Source organism: Eschrichtius robustus, chromosome 2 (assembly GCF_028021215.1).
Source record: "Eschrichtius robustus isolate mEscRob2 chromosome 2, mEscRob2.pri, whole genome shotgun sequence".
Lineage (NCBI taxonomy): Eukaryota > Metazoa > Chordata > Mammalia > Artiodactyla > Eschrichtiidae > Eschrichtius > Eschrichtius robustus.
The window spans coordinates 43,933,744-43,959,733 of NC_090825.1; the positions used below are offsets into that span (position 1 = coordinate 43,933,744).

The 25,990-nt window shown below is 40.5% G+C and overlaps 1 protein-coding gene across 5 annotated transcripts in view; it reads right to left on the minus strand.

Annotated features, from left to right (window-relative positions):
• Positions 1-16,394, minus strand: part of MIER3 (MIER family member 3) — a 30,028-nt gene extending 13,634 nt beyond the window's left edge. For 2 of the 5 annotated variants that reach the window (XM_068535357.1, XM_068535356.1), the window contains exons 1-8: positions 16,361-16,394; positions 14,893-14,917; positions 11,759-11,904; positions 3,202-3,336; positions 2,626-2,658; positions 1,869-1,989; positions 837-922; positions 572-644 (exon numbers count right to left, since the gene is read on the minus strand). In XM_068535357.1, coding sequence (XP_068391458.1) covers positions 572-644; positions 837-922; positions 1,869-1,989; positions 2,626-2,658; positions 3,202-3,336; positions 11,759-11,904; positions 14,893-14,917; positions 16,361-16,369 — 628 coding nt within the window. In that variant the 5' untranslated portion in view covers positions 16,370-16,394. Of the gene's footprint in view, positions 1-571; positions 645-836; positions 923-1,868; positions 1,990-2,625; positions 2,659-3,201; positions 3,337-11,758; positions 11,905-14,892; positions 14,918-15,340; positions 15,507-16,360 lie in introns of those variants that run through there. The other 3 variants (XM_068535359.1, XM_068535358.1, XM_068535360.1) reach the window with 2 other exon arrangements.
• Positions 16,395-25,990: the final 9,596 nt, after the last annotated feature.

The window sequence follows — 25,990 nt, forward strand, 5'->3', positions numbered from 1 at the left end:
AGCTAGGAAGGTGTACCTGGATTTTTACTTCCCACCACCTCACCCCTCCATATTTTCAGAACCAGCTATAGTTGGAATCTACCAAAAATGTGAGGAAAACTGATTACACTTAAGTAGGGGTATATAACAAAAGCAACAGAATCTTTGCATTCTACCACCTTATCTTTCAGGGCTGGGGCAAGAGAATTTCTTCTAGTTTCTTTTTTCCTTAAGCGTTTCTTCCCAAGAGGATTATATTCCTAACGTTCTCATTATCTCAGGTGATAGGATGCTACCAACTTCCACTGGAGTGGGATGTAGGCCAAAGAGTTGCACTTGAAGAGCAGCTCCACCGTTTTAACAGGTGCTTAGCATACTGGGTAAGAAGCACCGTAAGGGGCCAGGGCTGGGGGAACCGGGCGGTAGTTCTCTGAGTCTCACGATACATTACTCCTAAGTCAGGCCTAATTCTTCCCTGACTCCAAATCTATCTTTATACTCACAGGATGAGCATACAATCAGATATTTAAATAAACATATTGAGCAGTAATTTGGCTTACTAAATATTATCAAAATTAAAAGCCTTCCTTACCTTTCTCATTACCAGCATACTCTCCAAGATAAGGTGGAATCTCTGCTTGATATTGTAAACCAATCATTATTTCCTACAGGAAAATTCAGAAGTAAAAACAACTTATTACAAAAATAAATACTGAAAAAAAAAAGTTCCAATTCATTAATCAGTTACTACAAATCTAAAGTTATCTCGCAAAATTATCATAAATTGTTTCAGAAGTGTTTTTAAAAGCTACTTTAATCCAAATGGTCTACTAAATTATGATGGCAACTTAACATACCTTCCTCAAGTCTTCAGGTGAGTTACCACTGTCTGTTTCAACATCTTCAACCTCTGATTCTTTATCTCCATCACACGTAGTATTTGCTTAAAAGAAGAAAGTTAAATTTTAAAAAAGGGTTTTGTTGCCTATTTTTGCAGCACTTGAAAGAGTGCCTGATATTTTATATTTTACTTATGATAAAAATTTGTTGAATAAATGAGATCAGCACAAATATACTAAACCTCTTGTACTATTCTCACATTTTGAAACTAGTCAAAACAAGACACTGAACACATGAAGAAAGTGCACAGTAACCTTATAATTATCTGGTGTACAGTCATATAGTTTGGAAAGGCAAGAGGAAAACCACTATGGTCCCCTTAAAAAAAGAAGGTAAAGCACTGGATTACACTGATTACATTAATCTAGAGTGAGACATACACAAAGAGCTGCACATTGAGTCCATAAAAATTATCTTTTTGCACACATATGTGTGTGTGTATTGGAACTTGTTATCTGAACAGTTCTTCTACCATAAAAACACCTGAGAAATAAGCAAGATTGCATATAAGAAATTATTTCAGTTCAAAGACCTTTTAAATATTACTGATATACATTAAGGGATAACACCAAGAACTAAAAGAAAAGGATTAAATAAATCACTAAAAATAAAAAATACTTTTGGAGCAACTGATGGTAGTTTTCAAACTGATGGTAGTTTACCAGGAGAGTAAGAGCCTTTTAACAGAAATCCAAAAAATGTCTATAAAATTTCATGGCTGAACTAAGATTGGTTGCCATAGCAACAGATGAGTCTTGGGACAGAAAACAGCCCTGCAAAACCAAGCAAATGCTTTCGTTTTTAAAGAGCATATTAGTTTACATCTCCCCCAATAAAAAGAGGTTATAATCTTATTCAGATTATAATAGTATTTTACTTCAATTAAGTAAAACACTCAGATATTCTGACATAAACTACTGAATGTAACAAAATGTACTCAAGCTACAGTATCAGTGCTACTACTAATCAGTAATGATTGGATTTCTTACATCGTAAAGGTCTAGGGAAGAAATCGGAAGTTTCATGGGAAGTCACAGATGGTGTCAGATCATCTGCAGAAGACTGAGTTTCCTCATCATCACCTGACAATAGGTCTTTTGCTATTTCCTCCTATAAGAATAGGAATGCAATGCTAGGGTTAGAAATGATTACATCCCATCAATTTGGAAAAAAAAGGTCTCTATAACACTATTCATAAACATTATGGTATTATAATACAATTAAGAACTAACTGAAGTCTCAGTTTTGAGAAAAGTAGAATTGAAATTCTATAATTTACTTCACGTACATAATTAGTTAATAACATTTACTAGTTAATTATATATAATATCTAATGCTATACTATTATACATTTATGATATAACAAACAATTTGCTTAATTTGTGGGTATGTAGAGAACTTATCTGAAGCGGTAGACTTTTAGTGAATTTACAACAAAAATAATCTTACTTCTAAGTGGTTAAAAATTAAACTCACTTTCTGCCAACTTAAATAACTAAAAGAAAACAAAAAAGTCTCCAAACTCCACTCTTCCGATAATTTTTTAAAAGTCCAACTAATGCACCACTCCGACTAGTGATATAATTTTAAAAGAAACAGTTCAGAATTAATTTTTATGTAAGTATATAATCATCCTTGTGCCTGGTACATAGTAGGCACTCAATATTTGCTGAATGACTATGGTCATTAAGGTTTTTGGTACATTAATATCACATTTAATTGAAAAGTGGAAACAACATAACTCACAGGAAGATGTGGAGTCCTCTCCCTGCCTGAGACCTGAAAGATGAGGAAAGTTTCCCAGGGATCTGTTAGCAGAGACCATGACTGAATTCTCCTTGGCAGGGACTAGGCCTCCCCTACAACCAGCCTATGTTAAAGACGTATCACTGAGGCCTTGGCTGCTATGGCCTCTGTCACTCCCAGAGCCCAAGAAAACAGAACTTCTCTCCAACCACTCCATGCCTAAGCCAGATTGGTTTGAAAACTTCTGGGGGATTCATTAATCAATGCATTCAAGTGTCCACAGGATCAAAAGAAGTTAGGGCAAAATCTAAGTTTAGATACAATATGTCTACACAGGAAAGATAAAAAGTTATGGAAGAATACTCAAATATGCAAAGTATTATGAAGCTATTACTACTTTTAAAGTAGTGAGATCAAAGCCAAACAATATTCAAATCAGTCACCAAAATGATAAGAGCAATGCATGCATAAGAAGTTTACAATTCAGAATTATGAAATGCTTTAAATTAAATAAACTAATAAAAACAGTCAATGGTAACAGATCTGGAATTTTTTTTTCTACATGCTTGTACTTACTTTGTCTAGTGTCATATCTGGTAGTTCATCTGCAAGTTCACTTGGGGAGCTATTTGCACTGGAATTTGCAACTGCTGGAATTGTAGGTTCATAGCCATAGAATGCCAATAAATCTTCTAGAGGCATGTTTCCTTCCTATTCAAGCCAGAACACAAACATGAACTCAGCAGATGCCACAATGCTGAACCTCAGATAAACCTTGATGCCATTAATGTTCATAAAGCACATTATCAAAACAGCAGTACCAAATCAAAACCAAGTTTTAGTTTTGCTTTTTGTAACTGTATCCAGAAAACAGGATCAAACACCTAGAGCTATAATTAATATATGAACAAAAGTCTAACAATTAACATCTTAGTTTTCATTTTCCAGCATCATTTTACTTTTTAAAAACTTCCTCAAATATTTGCCTTAGTGCAGACTTTTTTTTCGCTTTTACATTACTATAAAGATTCGCCTTGAAAACATTTCCAATTAATCAATCAATAACTTCACGTAATTTTTAGCTTGTTTCCTTGCAATTAACAGTTGACCACTTGGTTTATTCTTCATGTTATTTAGAAGATACCTAATGAGAAACCTTTGCTGAACATTTACTAACACTATTATGTTTATATATTAATGTTCAAGACACACTTATCCTTTGATATTCCTACTACTGTATCTATATTCTGTACCAGTTGTTTTTTTCCCACAACTGTCTGATGAAGTTTGCATTACCACCATCTTACAGATGAGGAAATTGAGGCTGAGTTCTGGGTTCGAATCCCAGGCCCCCAAGGTCTCTTACTGGCAGTGCTGCTCTGATAAAATTACAGGCTCTGGCTGCAGGGCTACCTGTGTTATGAATACTCACGCCATGCCACGTAGTGGCACACAGTCATTGTTTTTTCCCTCCACTAATCTGAAAATAAGTGCTATATTTCCTTTTTTAAAGTATTTTAATTCAACCACTAAAATGCACAGAACTATTTAAAATTATCATTTAAATAACTTCAAAACCATATATTCATGAACTAGTTAATTTCTTAAATATTTTAAAGATGTTTATGTCCATCTATTAAGAGATTCACTTTTAAAACTAGCTTACGGTTTAATTTTCCCTTTAAAAAAAATATCTAAGTCATGAGCACACAGCATGAAAACGTGAAAGCAGAGTATGCAAAACATGCCTACAGTTGATCACAAAGTGAGCTGAGGAGAGCCAGTGATGTCTCCCAGAGAGCCAGCTGGCTGCCCACCAGGGCCCACAGGGGACACAGGTTCTGGGGGTCCCTAAGAATTGGCCTTCACCTTTGCAGTATAGAACTTACGTTTTTCACTATGCCTGAATGAAACAGATTCATGTTATGAGCTTAGAATAAGGTGTATGACAGAATGCTAATTTGTGAATTTGCAGTAGCAGACATGCACCTTTCCAATGACCATGCCACTCAGGAAATCTTTTCAGCTTGGAACTGAAATCAGTAAAAAGCTGCTTTGGGAGCATGGACAAATTCAGCACAAATTAAGTTGGATGGTCAGGATGGACAGAAATTCACCCATGCCACGGGAAAACCTCATTAAGTATTCTTCTCCCAAATGAAAGAACCCCTCGAAGGTGCCAGAACCACATTGAGAGTCTCTCCAGTCCTGCTCCTTGCAGAGTCCATGCAGCCCATTCCCTTTGGTTCACACTAGTTGTAAGAGGAGACTGGTTACAGCCTTTGCCAACCACCTGTTAGCAATATTTCTCCAAAACTTTACAGTTTCAGATTCCCTCCATGAACTGGTAGACGGCAACTTTCACTCACCAGGCACTGACAGTCCACCTTCCCATCAATACAGCATTTACTGAGCTCTAGGTACCACGTGGAGGACTACTGGCTACGGGTAAAGAAATAAAATTTCCAAAAAAAAAAAAGAAATCCCTGCTCTCAAGGAATTCAGTCTTGGTGGAAGGAACTGATAAGTTAACAATTGTAAAACACTGTGATAGCTGCTTTAATCAGTTCTGGAATTGGTGCTATGAAATGGTAGGTACAGAGAAGGGAAGACCTACGCTCCAGGAATAATAGTATATGGTAGGGAAGTATCACACAGAGGACAAAGACTGAGCTAAGCCTTGAAAGATGAAGAGGCTTTTAACAGATGAGGGTTGTGTGCTAGGGACTTGTGGTTCATCGTCAGACACACTGACTGAGCAGTGACTGTGCCAGGAGCCCACTGTGCCAGGTGCTGGTATGAAACGCAGGTCTTGCCCTTCTACAACTTACAGACTAGGGGGATACCAACAATACTCAAATATGGAACTGCCAATTAAGATGAGTGCAAAAGAAATCAATAGGGTCCTGAGATACAGAATTATGTGGAGGGCCTACTGTCATAGGGTTACAGAGGAAGACAGTGAATGACTTCAGCTGAGGCCTGAAGTCTGAGAAGTGACCAATCCTGTGAGGGGCATTCCAGGCAAAGGAAACAACACACTTGAGGCCTGAATATGGTTTTCCACTAAGCCAATGGCCAGAGCACAGAGAGTAGAATGAAGAATGGCTCAAGAGGAGACTAGAAAGACAAGCAGAGGCAGATCACAAAAGGCCTCATGGGAAAGAAACTTGGACTTTATACTCCCAGGGCAGTGGGAAGCCATTGGAGAATTATAAAATTGGAGTGACATGACTTTATTTCTTCTTAAATCCTGGGCAGCTGTATGAAGAAAAGTTTGGGGAGGTGAAGAGAGAAGAGAAAAGCAGGGAGACCACTTAGGAATTGCATGCTGGGTTAGGGTAGTGATACAGACACGGAGAGAAGTGAACAGATGAGATGTATTCTGAGGTGGAATCAAATGGGCTACCGGAGTAAAAGGGAGAAAGAAGGACAACTCCCCAGATTTCTATCTGAGCAACTGCCTATCGTAGTTACTTTTACTGAGATAGAAAAGACTAAAGGAAGGAAAAGGTTTATGAAGGTAAAAAATTAAGAGCTCTGCAGAGAGGGCTTCCCTGGTGGCGCAGTGGTTAAGAATCCGCCTGCCAATGCAGGGGACACGGGTTCGAGCCCTGGTCCGGGAAGTTCCCACAGGCCGCAGAGCAACTAAGCCCGTGCGCCACAACTACTGAGCCTGCGCTCTAGAGCCCGTGAGCCACAACTACTGAAGCCTGCGTGCCTAGAGCCCGTGCTCCACAACAAGAGAAGCCACTGCAATGAGAAGCCCACACACAGCAATGAAGAGTAGCCCCTGCTTGCCACAACTAGAGAAAGCCCGTGTGCAGCAACAAAGATCCAACTCAGCCAAAAATAAATAAATAAATTTATTAAAAAAAGAAAACCAAAACCCAAAATGTTTGAGAGGAGAAGAATACGGTGAATTTCATAATTAAAAAAAAATAGTAAAAAAGAGTTCTGCAGAGGACACAAAGTTAAGTTTGAGAGGACTATGAAACATCCAGTGGAAAAGTCAAGTTGGCTAAGAGCCTGGAGCTCAGAGGATCAGGCTGGGCTAAAGATATAAATCTGGCATTCATTAGCATCTAGATGATATTTAAAGCCACAGGAGTAGATGAGCTCACTCAGGGAGAGAGTAAAGAGAAGGGGATCTATGCTTTATTAGAAGAATTTTCAGATATATTACCCTATAGGCAATGGGACACGTCTGGAAAATTTTAGATATGATTTGCATTTTGAAAAAAACATCCTAGGGGGAGTAGAAGAATAAGAGCCTGAACGAAGAAGGGAATTAAAGAATCTGTTTCTTGACTTACGTGATAGAGGGAAGTAGGTAACACAGGAGTCTAAGTGGATTGCCCATTTCTGGCCTGGGAAGGTTAAATAGCTACAGCATCATTATAAGACCAAAACAAAAGACAAATAAACTTTAGGGTGGAGGGTGGGACGGTAGATGATTTAAGGTGAAAGTTGAAGCACTGGGCTTGAATGAGTTATCCAGAAAAGGAATACAGAGTGAGAAGACAAAAGCTAGAACCCTGGGGAATACCATCAATTAAAATGAGGGTAAAGAAAGAAAAGTCCATAAATACTACAGAGGGAAACACCAGAGGGTAGAAGTAGAACTAGGAGAAAATGCAGGATTATGTAAGTTAAGAAAGAAGCAAGGGTGGAGAAACCACGGATGGTCACTTGGGTCAAACATCAAAGAAAGATCAAGCAAGATAAAGCAGACATGAATTCTTTGTATCTGTCAATCAAGAATTATTGGTGACCTTACAACCTGTTGGGAGAAGCAAAGCTGAGGACTGAATGGGAGGGAAGAAAGTACATACACTATAAAAAGAAAATGTTGAAGGGCAACACAGGGTCAAAAGAGAATTTCCAAATGTGGGAAATATATGAGTAGGAGGCCATACTGAAATAAAAAAATAAGTAGAAGAATAAACTGAGGGCTAAAGGGGTGGAATCTAGGGACTAGCCTGGGATGTGGAAGATACTTTTGGGACCGGAGAGAAGGAAGGAAGAATGAGCATAAAAGTTAAGTTTGCATGTGGGGGGCAAACAGGAGGTTCTGGGTAGTCATTCATGAAAATCCTACTTTCTCTACAAACACACAAGCATGATCATCTGTTGAGGGAGAAGGTGACCATCTTAGTGGAAACCTCCTTAATACAGTCAAAGGATGACACTGTAATGACCCCTAGAAGGCGCTGGTGCTAAAACACAGAAATTATCTGTACTAAAACTTTAAAGCAAAACTGGAAAAGATTAATCCAGTCTCTGGAGCACTTTACAAATGAGCTTTCTGTTAGAGCCTATTAATAAAGCACTTAGTCCTTTGAAGCATAGAAGAAATGTTTTCAAAATTGAATTAGCAAATCTCAAAGTCTCTGAGGATCTGTGGTGGCTAGATCAGCTTAGAAGTTTGATCTAGCACCTTATCCCAGGGATGAGGATTTTTCTCTTCTACAATATTTCTCAGGCATTTTGTTGAACCTATTTAAATTTCAAGGGACACATCTGAGTCCAGTCACACTTATAAATGAACTGTTTTTTAAGTCAAAGGATTTGTAACAGGAAGAGCACAAGATTTAGAGGCAGAGGACTCACTAATTGCTAACTACTACTGTGGGCAAATCACCTAACCCCTCTCACCTCTATTTCCTCATCTGTAAATAGAAAAACACATTATTTCATTAATCCTATCATGCATAACCTCACATATCAGAAATCAGGATGCATCTCATTACCACTGTACAGATTTCTCATAGTAATGTCCCTCCCTGCTCCCATCTATGCTATTTCTAAATCTATGGTACATCTTACAATCAACAAGGCCTCTGAGCCAAGGAAATAATGCTAATACTTGTCTGACACACCTGATGGTGTTGCTGAATGGGTCAAATGACACTGTCTAAGTGAGGTACAAATTAATTTTCACATAACACCAGTCTGGTATCTTATAATACAGGATGCAAAACAGCATACATATAACTTTTTAAAATGCTTTAAAAATAAATCAATAAGGACCTAGACCAAAGTCTCATTTCACAATGCATATCAGAGGAGAAATCTATATATTAATAAAGGAAGAAATGTAAATTACTTTTTTAAAAGTTATAGGTCTAAATCTAGGATTATTAAATTAAAACCTCTCAGGAAACAGTAACATGAATAAATTAAAATATAGAACGATATAACATAAACCTTATTTTAGTATGGTTAATAACTAAAATCTTGTCACATAATCTATTCTCTATACTTACCAAAGTGCTACTGTAAGAAAACTGATTTTGTACCGCTCTTATTTTCCACAACATATAATGTACTAAAAATTTGTAAGCACCAAAATAAAGGCCATATGTATAGACTACAAACTATCTAATTTATTTACTAGGAGCATAACAACTTGTAGTTTTTTAAAACATTAACACCAAGGCTCTAAGACTGCTACCATGTACCAACACCTAAATCACTGTGCCAATAATATAAGATTAATAGAATACATTATTTTAAATTGTATAGAAATAATTTCAAACTTCTTCTAAAAATAAAATGATCCTTACTCTTTATATTTGTGTCTCTATCTACTGTTTCTTTTCTTTGTTTTCATGTTTCATTAAACATCAATAAAGAACAGAGACCACATCTACATCTTGCTGCAGGTAAGAATCACAGTTGAGATGAAGCGAGCAGTCAGCCACTCTCAGAGACAGCTCCTCTTGTCCCTTTGCTCAATGAGAGAAGGATTAGCCTTCTGAGCAAGGACACAGCTCTTAGGTCTTCACTAGAATTTGTTTAAAAATCACCTGGATTTTTCTGTCTCAATTTCCAAGAATGCGACAAAATGCCAAGAAGCAAAACTGCCTAAGTACAGAGAAGTTGAAACATTTAAAGGCCTGTAATTTTTCAGAACCTACAAATTCAGTGATAGGTATCATTACAAAGATTTAATTACTGGAGTTTACTAAACAAAACGAAAATCATAGGAACAGAAACTAGGTATTTCTGTGAATAGCTAAGTGAGTAACTCTTTGCTGTTGATTATTTCTCTATATCTTCCCTAATTTTCTTTTAAAACTCACCACACAGATTAAAGCAGCTATTACTATAATCTCTGGAAGAATAAAACCTACAAATCTGAAAAACAAAATTTTACCAACCCATAAAAATCTCTACCAGATTACCCATACTCAAGTAGTAACTACGTTAACACATTAAATGAAATTTTAAATTCTTACTAGTTTACTGACAAAACATCTATTTGTGTGGTTAAAGCACAGTCTAGCACATTTATATTATTTTCTTATGTCATGCTGTAAATAGACTGCTGTCTCCCTATCTTTAACAGCAAACACATAATTAAGGAAGGTGCATTATGAGACCACCTGGGACTTTTGACCAAGCCCACAGCAGTGTCCTGACATAAAAAACTACAGGAGAGAAGTATGTATTCTAAGAAGCCTTCCATGAACTTCCACATGAGGCTAAACACCTTTTATTAGACAAATCCTTCCTCCCATAGCTCTCACTGCTTACTGCTTTCCCAGTTCTTAGCAGAGGACATCAAAAATATCTTTGTTCTCATTCGTCACCCCACACTAGACCGTAAGCTCCTAGAGATCAGAAACATTGTCAAATTGCTCATTTTTGCAATCCCAGGACCCACCACAGTCCTTGGCTTAGTGATAATGCTAGCTGGATTATAATTCTCAATTATTCTAGGCTACCTACTCATAAGAGGTAGAAACGAATTCCCTGAATAAAGTCAAGGCAGAGCTTCAGACTCTTGGGTATCTTTTCTCATCAACAGGCAACAACTTATCATCACCCCTGAAAGAAGTGATAGGTAAGACTTTTCTTCTTGATTATTTCCTAACAATTTTATCTCTATATTCCCAAATCTGTTTGGCTTTTATAGGAGATATATGTATTTTTTTTTTAATGATTAAATCTAACCGCAACCATGTTGGATTAATCTGCCAAAGGAATAAACATGTTTAGAAGATTTCAGGTCTACAGGAGCAATCCTGGGGTCTAGGCCCTGAAGACTCTGCTTCAGTTTCCCTGTGTGTTAAGATGAAAGAAGAAATGCAATAATAGCACAGCCCTGCCTCACAAAGATAGCAGAAGAGATTACATAAGAATGTGCTTTGTCTTCTTTAAGAAAAAGAAGTATGAAAACTCAGTATTATTCCTGAAAACTTTTGTTACTCTGGGCTGATTAGAAATTTACAAATAAGGTTAATTTACAGATAAGTATAATCTTTTCAAGGAACCCCTCTCTCTGTAGTTCCTGGTATAAAATATATGTTTAAAATCCAGTTCATGTGAATTTATACTGATTTGGGGTTTTAAAAGTTATAAACTACATTTACCTCCCCAACTTTCTAAAAGATGACTGGGTGGGGAGGAAACAGGATATTACTAATTCACATTTAAAAACAGAGTAAAACCTTTTCTCTCTCAATTTTCTTATAGTAATCTATCAGATTTTAAGTTTCTGGAAGGAAAGACTTCTCCCTGTATCTACTGCAGTGCTTAGTTAAACTCAAGTTTGCCCCCCAGTAAAATAGTGTGATATAATGCAAAGAGGCTGGGCTAGGATTCAGAACTATGTTTCCTACAGTTCTCTATATCTCAATATTCTCATCTGTAAATGTACCTAGTTCATTGTCCTGGTATAAACTTAAAAACAGGTTAACAAAAATAAAATAATTTTTAAAAATTATATGAAAATGTACTTATTAGGCTAGCCTTCAAAATAATAAGAAAATCAGTAACTTTCTGTATAAGTTAGGTCAAAAGGAAATACGCTGATACTATTTTTTTAATTGAAGTACAGTTGATTTACAATGTTGTGTTAGTTTCAGGTGTACAGCCAAGTGATTCAGCTATTTATATATGTGTGTGTGTGTGTATATATATTCTTATAAATATGTGTATATATATATATATTCTTTTTCAGATTCTTTTCCATTATACACTATTACAAGATACAGTTTCCTGTGCTATACAGTAGGTCCTTCTGATACTATTTTTATTTCAGGTAGGTTATAAATAATTTATAATAGAATGTCAAAATCTTTACTATAAGTTTGTATCAAAATACTAAAGTAAAATCCTTTACCTTTTCTAAGTCTTCAATTTCAGAACTGAAGTTTTTACCCTCATCCATCATTTCCTCTTCTTCAAGAGTTCTTTCATCATCATAGTCATGGACCAACATCTCAGCAGTGGGGTCAAAATCATGATCCTCAGAAGACAAAGACCCAACTGGAAGGAAACAAACTGAATCACTTTACAGGTTCACAAGGCTATTTACAAAAGAAAATAATTTGTGTTCTACTGCCAGTTCCTTAATACACTTGTCTAAAAGCAGTAGAAAAATGTGAGAAGGATTATGAAAGGAAGACTTAACAAGAGTCTTATACAGTGAGGCTAAAAACTTCAGTAGAAGGGAATATTAACTTTACTCAAATTCTAACCCTCAAATAAAGGTTCAAATCACAACAGAAATGTGGTTTTCAGAACAAATACAAGTTTCTGTGAAGCAGCTATACAGCAATTCAGTCTTCAAAAGCACTACCTCACTTTTCACGTCTATAACAGTATTTCAAGCTCCCCAGCATTAAACCATAAGAGCACGCTTTTCTTTGGACTACTAATAAAGTTCTTAAGGTTATGTGAAGGGAATACAGAAAATCATATCTAAGAGCTTTGGAAGATGTATCCCATTGCAAGTTGTTCTGGTAAATTCCAACTTGTTTATAAGATGGTAATGCTTGGGAATTCCCTGGTGGTCCAGTGGTTAAGACTCTACACTTCCACTAAGGGAGGATGGGTTCGATCCCTGGTTGGTAACTAAGATGCTGCAAGCCAGGTGGTGTGGCCAAAAAAAAAAAAACAAACAAAGATGGTAATGCTTTTTAATGGCAAATCTGAAGTCAACAGGATACCCTGAAAACCAAGTGGAGAAATGAATACTATTCATAATCCCGAGAAAATGAAGTCAAATTTATGAAAAACAGGATTTTCTCCATTTGTTTTACTCTACTATGTAATTTAATTAGATCACTCTCAGAGCAGGCAAGGAAAGAAGTATTAGAATCTTGGAGTGGAGAAAGGGAGAAATGAAAGGAAGCATATTCAACACAAAAAGTTTGATGTGTTTTTAGTCAAGCTATTTAATATTTTAAAATTTCAAACATTTAAGGACATTAAGATCATTACCAAAACACTGAACTAGACCAAAGATTTTTCACTATGGAGAAAACCACAGACAATTCAATGTTTTTGATTCTGAGTTCAGAGAACTCTAATCATTAGCCCTAAAAAAAATAAAATTCCTATGGGACTCTATTCTTTAGGAGGTTTACATTATAATGTTATTTTTTGAATGCTGAAAGATATTAACCTGCTCATTTTAAAAGCCTGTTGAAGTACAGGTAGTTTAAGTTAATTTTAGAGAAAGATGAATATTTGTTAAATAGCTGAAAAGCAGAACAGAAACCATTACAAATTTTCTTTTTTTGAGAAATTCCTGGAAACTTCTGGGGTATGCCAAAGTGCAAGGTATGAAGTAGATGGTAACTTTTCTACCTCCTTGAAGGCAGAGCGCTACCCTCCTTCTAATCCACATATCACCTGGCACACTTTAGGGCTTCCCCTGAAAAGGAAAGTGTTCATTCAATAACGGCCAGAAATGGAAGGGCTTGAGGGTCTACTCTTGGCTTTGTCCCTGGCTTTCTGGGATCTGAGGCAAGTCATTTAAACCGTCGGGGCCTGGGTCCAGTTTTTCATTTATAAAATTCATAGGGTTGGCTTAATGACCTCTAGTCTCTTCTGGTTCTAAAATGCTCTTAAAAATTGGCTAATTGATTATAAACAAGTTATAAGTTTGTTTAAACACCAAAACCACACTTTTTGCTTTTTATTTAGATTGCAACTTCTTAAAAGCAGACAGTGATGCAAAATGGAAAAATTCCATTATCATCCAGATGTTTGGCATCATGTACATAAATATTCTTTCCCTGAAATCAGCTATAACAAAGAAATGTTTGTCTCAAAATTAAAGAAACTTTAAACAATTTTTAAATGTAAAGACATAGCTATTTTCAAAATAGCCACAAATTTCTTCTACTTGGTGTTAATTATTTTATAATACCTTAAACGATAATCAAGTGAGACATTAAAGGTTGACTAAAGACACGAAGTAATACGCAAGGAAATGGACTCTAAGGCAACATGTGGTAACAGAAGACTTGGGAGCCCATCCAGACTCTGTTATTAACTAGGTAACTCTTGGTAGAGTTATTTAGAAGTCTCCTCAAGTGTAAAATAAGGGAGTTGAACTAGTTCAGAGGCACTTTTCCTGGAGACTATGAGAGGGAAAAGAGGCAGCCAAAAGGGGGCTGGAAAGAGAATAAGAAACTGAAACAAAGTTATCCTTAACATTTTAGCACATGAGGAAAGGTTTCTGCCATAGCTGGGTTTCAGGGGTTCCACAAACCCCAAGTTATATGCAATTATCCATTATGTGCAGAGTTCTGGAGACAGAGTCCCTTGCTTTCATCAGATCCTGACAGGGGTTTCTAACACCAAAATGGTTAAGAAACACTGCCCTAGATGATCTAACGTTGTCTCACCTCAAAAACTCTGTATTACCACTTTTCTGTGCCAAACTCAGAAAGTATGTGTTTCTTTTGATTAGGACAGCTTTACGTAACTCTCAATTTTGAATTTAATACAATCCACAGACACTTCTCAATTATGAAAAATGTATGAGACAAAATAAGGGGAGATGGAGAGTCAGGATTAATGATCAATATAAGCACCCCCAAAGTTCTGACAAATTAAAGAGAGGATTTCTCAAAAAAATTAAAATCTAAACTAAATTGCTAAAGTTAGTGGAAAGTTTGGGAAAGATTTGGGATTAACCGTTTCAGCCTTGGAGAAAAAAACATGATATGTGACAATTAAAGATCTATTACTTAAAAAGAACGTTTGTCAATTAGCAGCTCTGTAACAAAAGTAGCAGCTCTCAATACAAAAGTATTTTTTCAACATGCCAGATAAAAGAGAGAAAAGAGTATAACTGTTCCTTCCTCCAACAGCTTAATTACCAAAATGAACACTGAAACGTCTTAAAAACAAATGATGAAAAACTCGCAAGACAAATTTTTGTTGGAAAAATTGAGCAATAGATCTTTGGGTCCCCATCACCCTTTGGGACTCACTGAAAAGTAAGAAAACAGGACAAACCTGGGCTCGAACTTCCAAAAGAAGCCTAGGAGAGAGAAGAAAACGTGCGGTTAGATCGCGCAGCCAGGGAAAGAGGCAGCGCCGGCAACAGGGCGCAGAGGAGGCGGAGCCCAGCGCTCCTCCGCAGCTGCCAAAAGTGCAAGACGTAGCTTCGCTCCAATCGCTCCCGGCCCCTTTCGGGCCCCTCTTGGCTGCCTCGCCTTCCTCCCCGAGTCCGTAATGTACAAACTCGCACACCGGGGACGAAGCCCGGTGTCTAACTGGCAACTCCAAGACTCCGCTTGGAGCTCAGCAAGTTACAAAGTAGAGAAGCAGAACCCAGAGCAGTCGGCTCACAGCATCGGTCCCCCATACCCCGGCATCTCAGGAGTCCCCAAAATCCCACCCGGCTCTCCACGGCCCCAAACAACAACTCGCAACCTAACACCCTTTCCTGGAAGGGACTCGCCCTGCGCATCTAGTCCACCTCCTGGGGCCCGGTAGCCCCAATTCCTGGGCTTTCCTCTGCCCCCGAGCGTAGCCAGCTCTCAACCGGACACTCGCCCCCAAACCAAAGCTCAAGCCCCCCATACTCTCTCCGGCGTCCGGAGACGCGGATCCGCAGTCCCAGAGATGCTGGTTCCTTCCAGGGTGTTCAGTCGCTCCCCGGGCCCGCCAGCGAGCCCCTCGCCCTAGCGGGCTCCTGCCGAGGGGCTTCTGCTGCGCCACCCCCTCCCCCCAGCTCACTAGTCCCGGGGGACACGGCCAGGGCAGCTCCGCTCGCCCTGCCTCCCCCCTTAAACCCGGAGGAAAGTGGGGCTACCGAGAGTCCGTGGAGAGAGCGTCGAGGGTCTTGGTTCTCCCCGTTTACCCACAGGAGCTCCCGCACCTCCCGGGCTGCGGGGCGGGGAGTCCCGCTCGCCTTTCGCGAAGCCCAGCGGCCGCGCATCCCGCTCGCCTCCGCGCCCGGAGCAAAGTGGAGCGTGAGGCTCCTTCGCGCCGCAGCCTGGACCCAATGGGCCGGGGGCACAGAACACTCCTCCAGCAGGGTAGTGGCGCAGCCCGCTCCCCGCTTTGCAATCCGGCCGCGGAGGGGGGGGGATCGGTCGGTTTCCACCCACCCCGGCCCCAGGAGGCGGCGCGGAGGCTCCGGCGGCCCGCGTCAGCTGCCCGGGGGCACGGCACAGCGGCGTCCCCGGGCCGGGGCTCGCTGCCGCCGGCCGCCGCCTCCCGTCCGGGCCCGTCGCCCGGCCGGGTCGGGGCAGGAGCCGCCGCGGCCTAGTCCCGGAGGGAGACCGCTCCCGCGCCCGCTCCCGCCCCCCGGCCGGCCCCGCCGCCGCCCGTCGCCACCCCGCGGCCCCGCGCCGCCACGCCGCCCCCCGTAGGGCCGCGGGAAGGGCCCCGGATCCCCCAAGCTGGCTCGGGGACCGCGGGAGGCCGCCGGGCACCCGCTCCAGCCCGGCCGCTCCTGCCCGGTTTCCCTGCTCACCTCCGCCATATTGGTACCTTTAGGGCGAACGAGCAGCGCCGAGCCCAGTCCCCGGATGGGGAGCCTGAGCCAATAGCAGCCGCCGCCGCCGCCGCCGCCGCCGCGGTCCGCCCGGCACCCGCCCGGCGGCGGAGGCGGCTCGGCCCCTTATAGGGCAGGGCGGCCCGCGACACCCCCGGCCCGCTCGCAAGCCCACCCCATCCGGCGCCCCTCGCCGCGCCCCGCGCCCGCTGCGGGCGCCTCGACCCGTACCCGCGCTCACCCGCCCATCCCCTCTCGGCTGGAGTAAAGTTCCTGCCGAATTGGAGGCAGACGGGGGACGGATGGAAACATCGGCGCAGGACAGACCCACGTCCAGCCAGTCGAGGCCCAAGAACCGGTCGGGGCGGCTGCGGACCGACCGACAGACGCTCCGGTCCGGGAGGGCGTTGGGGAGAGGGGCAAGAGACTTGGAGGGACAACTCGACAGACTTCCCTAAGTAAGAAGAGAGGAGGTGGTGGATGGCCGAGAGGAAGCCCCGAGAAATGGAAGAAGTGGCTGATGGACGGCAGTGTCAGCCCAGAATGAGAGGACAGCGACCAGGCATTTTGCGGTTTCCCCTAAGAGGCCTGCAGGAATGGGGGATGCAGATCAGCGTACACTGGCCCATGGAGTGGACGGTGGAAGTGGTCATTTGCCAGACAGGCTCTGGAAGATAGTGACAGTACGGAAGAAAAGGCAAAAGATCAACAGGGCAAAGAAGTGATAGTGAATAGACTTGCACGATTCAAAGAAGATGCTTATAAAATACAAACTCTGCACGTTCGGGAAAAAAAAATTAGAACAGTTCAAGAGGTTGTTAATCGCCAGATAGGGTGATAATGGAATAGGGTTGATCCCAAGTAGGGATGACCCAGAGGTACACACATGATAGACCTGTGGAAGGGCAGGAATACTCAAGGGCCTGAAACTGACCCACCTCCCTCCCAAAAGGTCAAGCATTTGCTTAGGGTCAAATGGGAAACTAGACGTGTGGGCAAGTGGATGGGTTGAGGATGGAGGACAAGGTTTAAGAGGTGTACCTTCTCCTAGGCATGTCTTATGGCCGTTTGGTCTTCATTGGGAGACCTAAGTCTAACTCCTGGCAGGTCCATTTTCACACTGAACAACTTGAGCAAAGTATACAAAAATATTCACCAACAACTCGTTGGTAGCCCACAGAGGTAAATCCTGCAAGAAGTTCGAGTCCGTATTCCTAGTTGCCTTGGCACACAAGTGTCTTGAGGCAGGAGGCCAGAAATAATATGTATGGAAAACAAAGTAAAAAAAAAAAAAAAAAGTGGAAAAGAGAAGTCGACTGTAAGGTCCTGGATAAGTGAGATGCAAACACAATTACAAAAGTATAGCAGGGCCCTATAGAAACTTGGAGAAGAGTGTAATCTCAGACACCAGAGCTCTTCTATCAACTATTGCTAAAACCCGTAATATTAAATAATATAATTGAGGTTATTTGTTGTAATCTCACAAATTGAGAGACTTTTTAGAAGCTTAAACTTTCCATTCTTTTAGTCCAAACATGAAAGGTCTGGATTTTAATCTGGGGTTGCCTTCAATTCTCCCCTCCAATGGTGGAGACTGGATTATGGATAGGAGGGGAGAGGATTACTTTCAACCTTTTTAAGCAAGGCTTCTCAAAATTAAAGTTATTCCACAGGTGAAAGTTATTTATTTATGGAAATTTTAGGAGAAAAGTCACCTCAACCATTTCAAAACATCATAAAGACATGGAAAATTACACTTTCCCTGCTGTGAAAGATATTTTTCGACATTTTCTCCAGTCAAATAACTCAAAAACAGCTGAACTTTGAAACCAGAGGGCTTGGCACACATTGTATGTACTGTCCTCAGTGAGGCGTTTAGAGTTTTCAAAGTAAAAAATGGCTTGAAATTAAGTGATTAACTTTAGAAAAGTGGTAGTGAACACATCCCATGGACAGAGCCCTGAGCTGGACCACAGGCCAAGCCACCACAGGATGGGTCTGGGATCGAGTCATGAAGAAAGTGTCTCCAGCAGGTGTCTTGTCACACTTAACACTAAGGAGAAACGTTTCCTTCATAGCAAAACGTGGCTAATCCAAACTATAAATGTGGCCTTAGGTTCCATTTTGCCCTATCTAAGAAATATACAGACTCCTGCACTTGCGTAAACTTAGTAGAGTGTCTGCAGATTCTTTTTATTAAACTATAAAGATTTTGCATAGGCACTTGTAATTTTGGCTGCTTATATTCTCTCCATCCTAGTATGTAATTCATGTAGTCTATGTCCAGGCTATTAAATAAGGATTCATAGAAAGATAAGTGAAGCTAAATTAATTTGCAGATTAAGGAAACAGAGCCACTTTCCACTCCTAATCCCCAGAGAAAAAGTATACCACCCAGTCTTACATAACACATTCCTTTTATGATAAAATGTGTAAAGTCTACTGTTTGTACATGGATCTTTCATTCTTTTTGATGACAAGGCTTCTAGGAGTTGGTACAGATAAAAAGTCCCCTTGTTCTAGGGGGTTGAAATAAAAAATTACTTTTTTACTGTTGTTATTATTATACACAACAGGTGGCATTATATAGAAAGTAAGTCCTATGCTGGACGCTGGGCACAATGGGATCACCGTAAAAGTCCTTGTCAAAGCTTACCGTGTAACTGAGTAATTTTTATATGTGGTGGATGGGAATCAGAGCAAGAAAAACTCAAAACTGAAACCACAGTAACACCTAAGGAGAACCAAAATGTAATAACATCCTCCAGCCATCTTTAGAAATGAAATAAATCAAGAAAAGATTATAAATGTATGGTTTGAGATGTCTTACAATAAATATATACAATAAAATAAGAAAATGTACGTATAAAAAATGAGGGCCAGTGAAACTAATTAGCCTAGGAGATTAACACCAGAGAAGAAGTTAGAACAAGAATATGCAGGTAATGAGGTGTGATACGCAACATGAGAGTTAAACCATAAATTTGGCTTAGAGCTTTCTGGAGCTAAAGCAAAAAATAAAAAATAAATACAATCGTCGCTTGATTCTCACTGTCCTTGAGAAGAAATGTACAAATTCTTCCATGGAAACAAAGCTTTTCAGAACCTTTAAAGAAATGTCTTGCCTGAGCTACATAATAACGTAGTACTGTAGAGGGCAATATCCTCTACCAGATCCTCAAAGGGCACTGGCAGGGTTTACAACACTGTTTCTTTTAGTGACCATCCATGACAGTTGAGGGCACCCTATAAATGTATGACCTACTGAAAGCAGTTTTAACAGGGCCACGGTAATGCAATACAAATATTTAGCTTTCTACAGATTCCATCTAACCCAAATAGACTATCCAAAGTTAATGTCTCAATCTCAAGTGCCTGTGCTAGTCAGGCAGGCGCAACGAACAAGTGAAGCTGGCCATTGTGAGGACTAAAGTAGGGGCAATAGCAAACCAGTAGACAGTAACCCTGCCGGAATGGAGCAGCCACTAACTCAGTCTCAGCAGACTGGCTCTAGCCTTGTGAGAATGTGGGCCCAGTGCTTCCAGGCATTCTCAATTTCCAAGAACAGCTGGAAAGCCGGATTTTTATGTGACATCTCTTGGTTTTTAAAATTTATCAACTAATTTTAAAAAAATGTTCAACACAATGTAGATTAAATAAACCACGTTAAATAAAACACGTGAACTGTGAGCTTCCAGTCTGCAGACTCTTAGAATCTCTTAACCTTACCTCTCAACATGGCTTCGGGTAAGACTGTAATACCAACATTTCAGCTCGCTATCACATCAAACTTCTTGCATTTTTCTAAACATATCCATTTATCCTGCGTGAAACTCAAATATTTCTTGACGGAATGGATGACTACTCTCCGAGAAAGCTAATTCACTGTAGTAAGCTTTGCCTAAACAAAGAGTGTTAACAGAAGGGAGATGGTCTATGTAGTTATTTAAAAAAAAAGAAAAGAAAAGAAAAGAGCTTTCACAGAGACAAAAAAGAGAGAATGAATCCTCAGTTCATTACAAAGAAAAAAGGAACCTGGTCCACTGGCATGAGAATCTACTGGACCCATGAGTCAAGGATGTCCTCGAAACAAGATGGACATTATCAGGCTAACATACCTTTGTAAGGCAACCCAATTGTAAGATCTTATAACAGTAATGTTCCTTAATTTAAGGGCCATTCTCAAAAGAATTTTGAATAACTGTATCCCTTTCCACATATCCAAGTTGCATCTAATTTTTTTATTATAAATGTAAATAGGTGCAAAGGATATATTAATACTTTCCAACATATTGTAATGGTGGTCATTTAAAAATAAAGCTAGGGACTTCCCTGGTGGTCCAGTGGTAAAGAATCCACCTTACAATGCAGGGGACGCGGGTTCGATCCCTGGTCAGGGAACTAAGATCCCACAGGCCGCAGGGCAACTAAGCCAGCGCGCCACAAATTCTGAGCTCGCTCCCCTCAACTGCATGCCACAAAACTACAGAGCCCATGTGCCCTGGAGCCTGCGCGCCACAACTAGAGGAGAGAAAACCCACACGCCACAACTAGAGAGAAGCCCACGCACCAAAGCAAAGAGCCTGCGCACCACAACAAAAGATCCCGCAGGCTGCAACTAACACCCAACACAGCCAAAAATAAATAAAATTAAAATAAATAAATAAATAAATAAATAAATAAAATAAAAATAAAGCTGTTATATAACACTACAAAATGTATGCAATGGAATCTAAATACCATAGCAATTTGATATATCCATCATTCTATAAAAAAGAACATAATTCTTCTTTAACAATAGGAAATTTTACATTTCTTTTTCTCCTTGAATTCATATTCTCATTCTATTTCCTGCAAAGAATTTTATCCCAGTGTAATATGCTTTATGCCTAGAAGTCTTTGTTGATACCCCATTATCATTCTCTGCCACAAATATATCTCTATAAATTGACACTCAAAATTAAATAATTTTCCTCTAGAATATCAATACAATTATTAATTCATAATTGATCAAAACAATATAAATGTATTAAAAATTTTGATTAAATCTTATTGAACAAAAATACAAATTACATTGGAAACCAATCTCTTGATAAGATGAATGGAACCTTAAAAAAATTAGTTCATGTACCTATGGATGAATATTTCTTAATGCTAGAATCCTATATATATATTTTTTGGCCGCACCGTGTGGCATGTGGGATCCTAGTTCCCCGACCAGGGATCGAACTCATGCCCCCTGCAGAGGAAGTGCAGAGTCTTAACCACTGGACCGCCAGGGAAGTCCCTTGAGTACCTATTAAGTACATATTTTTTCGTATAGTCTTCTTCATCATCACCTTGGAGGTAGCTGTTATTGTCTCCACCTTATAGATAAGGAAACTAAGGCTCAGAGAAATTCAAACTTATCCAGCTTTTAAATGACAGAGCTGAATTTGGGCCCAAGTCTGCTTGAATTTAAAGCCTGAGCTCTTTTCTTCATATTAAGATGTTAATGAGTGAACCAAGAACCATTAGAAAACAAAAAGATAGCATTTAAGTGAAATCTTGATAATTTTATAAACGAGACTAAGCTGTCTCTCTTGGGAAAAAACAAGTGCTAAACTAAGGGACCAACTTTTAGAAAAACCTGTGAAACTGGATAAAAGAAAAATGTGTATCGGATCAACTTATTGTAACAATAATACAGTAAGGAAAATAATCTGAGTTATACAGTACTTAAAAGATGGTAAGCGGAGGGCGCAGAGACCATGTCCGTCTCAGTCCCGTTTTTTGCAAACATCTGGCCTAGCACACTGCTTGGCACACAGTGCATGTACACTCAGTAAATATATTTGAATGAATGAATCAGGATCTAGTTCAATGGTAGCCACTTCCTTAGAGAGAAATGACCTAAGGTATACAATAATGATGATAATAGGCAATGAGTCCTAATGCATCATTAGGAACGGTATTACAGAGGCAACAGTCATTCACTTATTAATCCATTTACAAACCATTTCCATCCCTGGCCTTTGGTTAGATTGGGACTGCCCATGTGGTACACGTACCAGGAAGCCCAGCCACAGACACCAGCCCTCTGACTTCACTGTGCAGTCAGGCAGCCCTACTGGCTCACTTGTTCTGACCTGTTGTGGTCCTTTCTCCTTCCTCCACCTCAGATACCCAACTCTCCTCAATGTCATACCACAGAGTAACATCCCACAGGGCTCCCTTACTTGTGTGACTCACTGGGACATGCTTCTTTGGCTTTTACTCTCAGCATCTCCCTGAGACCTCCACTCACCCATAACTGAAAGTTTTTCCTGGCCCATACTGGCCACATCAGCTCTACCTGGCCTTCCATCCGGGAGAAGAAGGGACATATGATCTCATTGTGCTGGGATCTATAAGGAGATTCATCATAAGTCTACACTGCAAAACAGCTCTCCTCATTCACTAACTTGTATTTCAACTTTTGAAATACTTATGCCCCGACATTTATACTTACACACAAATGAATCCATCCTACCACTGGGTGGATTTCTCTCCAAAATTACCATGTCAAAGTTGTACAAGAACAAGCCGATACTTTGGGAGAACTTCTCTCAATAGAAAGAAGGAATTTTAGGAACTGATTGTATCAGAAACATCTTATGTGCTGTGTTAGTTTGCTAGGGCCACCATAACATAGTACCCCAGGCTCGGTGGCTCAAACAACAGAAATTTATTTTCTCACATTTCTGGAGCTAGAAGTCAAAGACCAAGGTGTCGGCAGGTTTGGCTTCTCCTGAGGCCTCCCTCCTTGGTTTGCAGATGGCTGCCGTCGCATTGTATACTCACATGGCCTTTCCTCTGTGCACACATATCCCTGGTGTCTCTTTGTGTGTCCAAATGTCCAATTATAAGGACATCACTCAGATTGGATTAGGCCCACCCTAATAGCCTCATTTTAACTTAGTCATGTTTTGAGAGGCCCTGTCTCCAAATACAGTCATAGCCTGCAGTACTGGGGGATTAGGACTTCAACATATTAATTCGGGGGAGGGGGGAAATGATTCAATCCATAACACGTGCCCCCTCAGATTCTTTCCACCCAATCTGCCTCTCACACTTGCAGCCTCCACTGTGGATGACCAATTCCATGCACACAGCTCCTGCTGGTGTCTGGCTTCTTCTGCCATTTCTGCACTCAGACAATACATAGCTGCAAAGCATGGAATCTTGCTTCCTGAGTGACTGTTAGGGGGATTGGATGGTGTAAGCCAAAAACGTGGAGGTTTTAATTCCATAGGAGGCAAGCTTAGATGAATGGGGATGTGGGAGACTGCAGGGCGCCAGGCAATTAAATTCCCTTTCCTCCCTCCCTTGGGTGGATGACTCTGGGGCACAGTTTCTCCACCCAGCCTGTCCTGAGATGTCCAGTGGATGAGCAGATGTACTTGCTGAGTGACTTGCCGGGTCTCCTGTGGCTTTGTCAAGAAGCAATGACCAGCATGGTTATGTATCACCTGGCACTGCTTCCCATCCTTCCCTGTTTAACTTCCCTCTTTCTTCACTCTTGCTACCATGGCTTTGCACTTCCCCAAATCATCATCTCTTAATCCTTATCTCAGGCTCTATTTAATAGGGAACCCAGGATAGAACACTGGCATACTTGCCAGCTGGAAAATGAGACTGAAAAAGCAAAAACAAAAACAAAAAAACAACCCTGTTAATTAGAGACAAACATTGACAAGGAATCTTGGGGCTGATTCTGAGCTGAATACCATGTAATCAATAACATGCTCCTGCATTATATACATCATGTTCAGAGGACTCATCACTCTTTATGAAATACGAGATTAGAAAGTATATCAGTTGGTTCCAACTGGGAACCATTCTAAGATTTAAAACAAAGGAAATTAATCCATGAATTGGTTACATAGGTCATAGGTTTGGCTGAGATGCCAAACAGAGGACTCTGAAGCAATCCATAGATTTGCAAAAGCAGAAAGTGCTACGCCTTCTAAGCTGGAAAGACAAAAGGAAGAATCAATGTTACCACAGCCCAGAGGCCAGTCACTGGGGGAAGCTGGCACTACTGTATGCTTGACTAGCTACAGCTGAAGATAAAGCTGTGCTGGAGATGCAACTAGGCATAGAGAGAAAAGGACAAATACCCTGGCTTTTCTCTTCCCCCTCCAATTTCCTGCCAGTGCCTCCCATTACCTGAACTGGGAAGAAGCCAGCTGACCCAGGAGCCTGGGAAATGCAGCCTGCAGGAATTGGCGCCTGTCATATGGAGCAGTTCAAGGGAAGGATATAGAGTGAAATTAACAGCACAGGGTAAGGACTGGCCCAGAAAACAAGACAGGTTAACTTGGAGAAGTTGTTAGAAGGTCAATAACTTGGAGAAGTTGTTAGAAGGTCGATAACTTTACAGGTCAGGGTACTGTACCTTAGGGGAAAAATATATGTGTAACACAGCTATAGCATAGTGGACATTGGAATAAAACAGCCCTGAGTTCAAATGTTATTTGCACATGTGATCTTGGAGAAGTCATTTAATTTATCTGAACCTCAGTTTCCTCTTGTCAATCTGTGTTCTAACCCTCTTAGAAACAATGTGTAATGCTTTAGAATTGTCCCACTGAGGGGTGAGGAAGTTGGAATTTTATCCACCAATTCCCATCCCCATTGAAGGTCACTCCTGGCATTCACTCCTGGGCACTTTTGGCCTGCCCTTCCTTCAGGAGGGCCAGGCCCACTGTCTCAGGCAGAGAACAAACTTAGGCATAGAGATGCGGGAACCAGGTGTGTACAGGTACTGTCCAAAGACAACTCCAGGGTAGACTGAGGAATATGGATCAAACATTGGCAGTATCTGTTGCTGATATATAACTGAAAAAGATCTGGGAATCATAATGGACCACAATCCAGCCTTAAATCAGCACAGTTGTGCTTTCATGTTTCCCTAGACCAGGGCTTTTCAAACTTTTCTGACCAATATCCACAGTTAGAAATATAATTTTACATTGTGACCCAGTACACGTGTGTTTGTATAATTACACATATATAACTTAAACGAAAGTTTCATTAAACAATATTTATTCTAAGTAGCATGGACTCTGATATCTTTTTATTTCATTAGACTTTTTTAAAGAAAGGTTGCAAGTCACAAAACTGATTTCATGACCCTCAAAAACCCTCAGTGTATTTTCTTAGCTACTCTAAGTGTGGGCTGCTGCGGTGACAAGTTAAGGAACTGGAGCCAGAATGTAAATAAACTTTGTCACTATGCACTAAAGTCATTAAGCACTAAATTCAGCTGACATTTTTTCATAGCAAGATATTCTCAATGAAGGAAGCAATATGTGTTGATTCATATTTTGGCTCAAGCTCCTTCTCTAGCCAGAGACCAACAGTTCATGGACCAACATACTTCGAGTAATACTGCCCTAGACCACACTTGACTGGGGTTTAAAAAATGGCTTGTTTTAAGGGTAAAGAAAGAATTTTTCTAACATTTGCCCTTCTCTGTTGTTAAAAGATCCGTAGTCCTCCAAAATCTTCCTCAGTTTTTTCTTGGGGTCTCTAAGGGTCATCTCTGATGATGTCATCAAACCACATTTACAGATGGTCCCCACC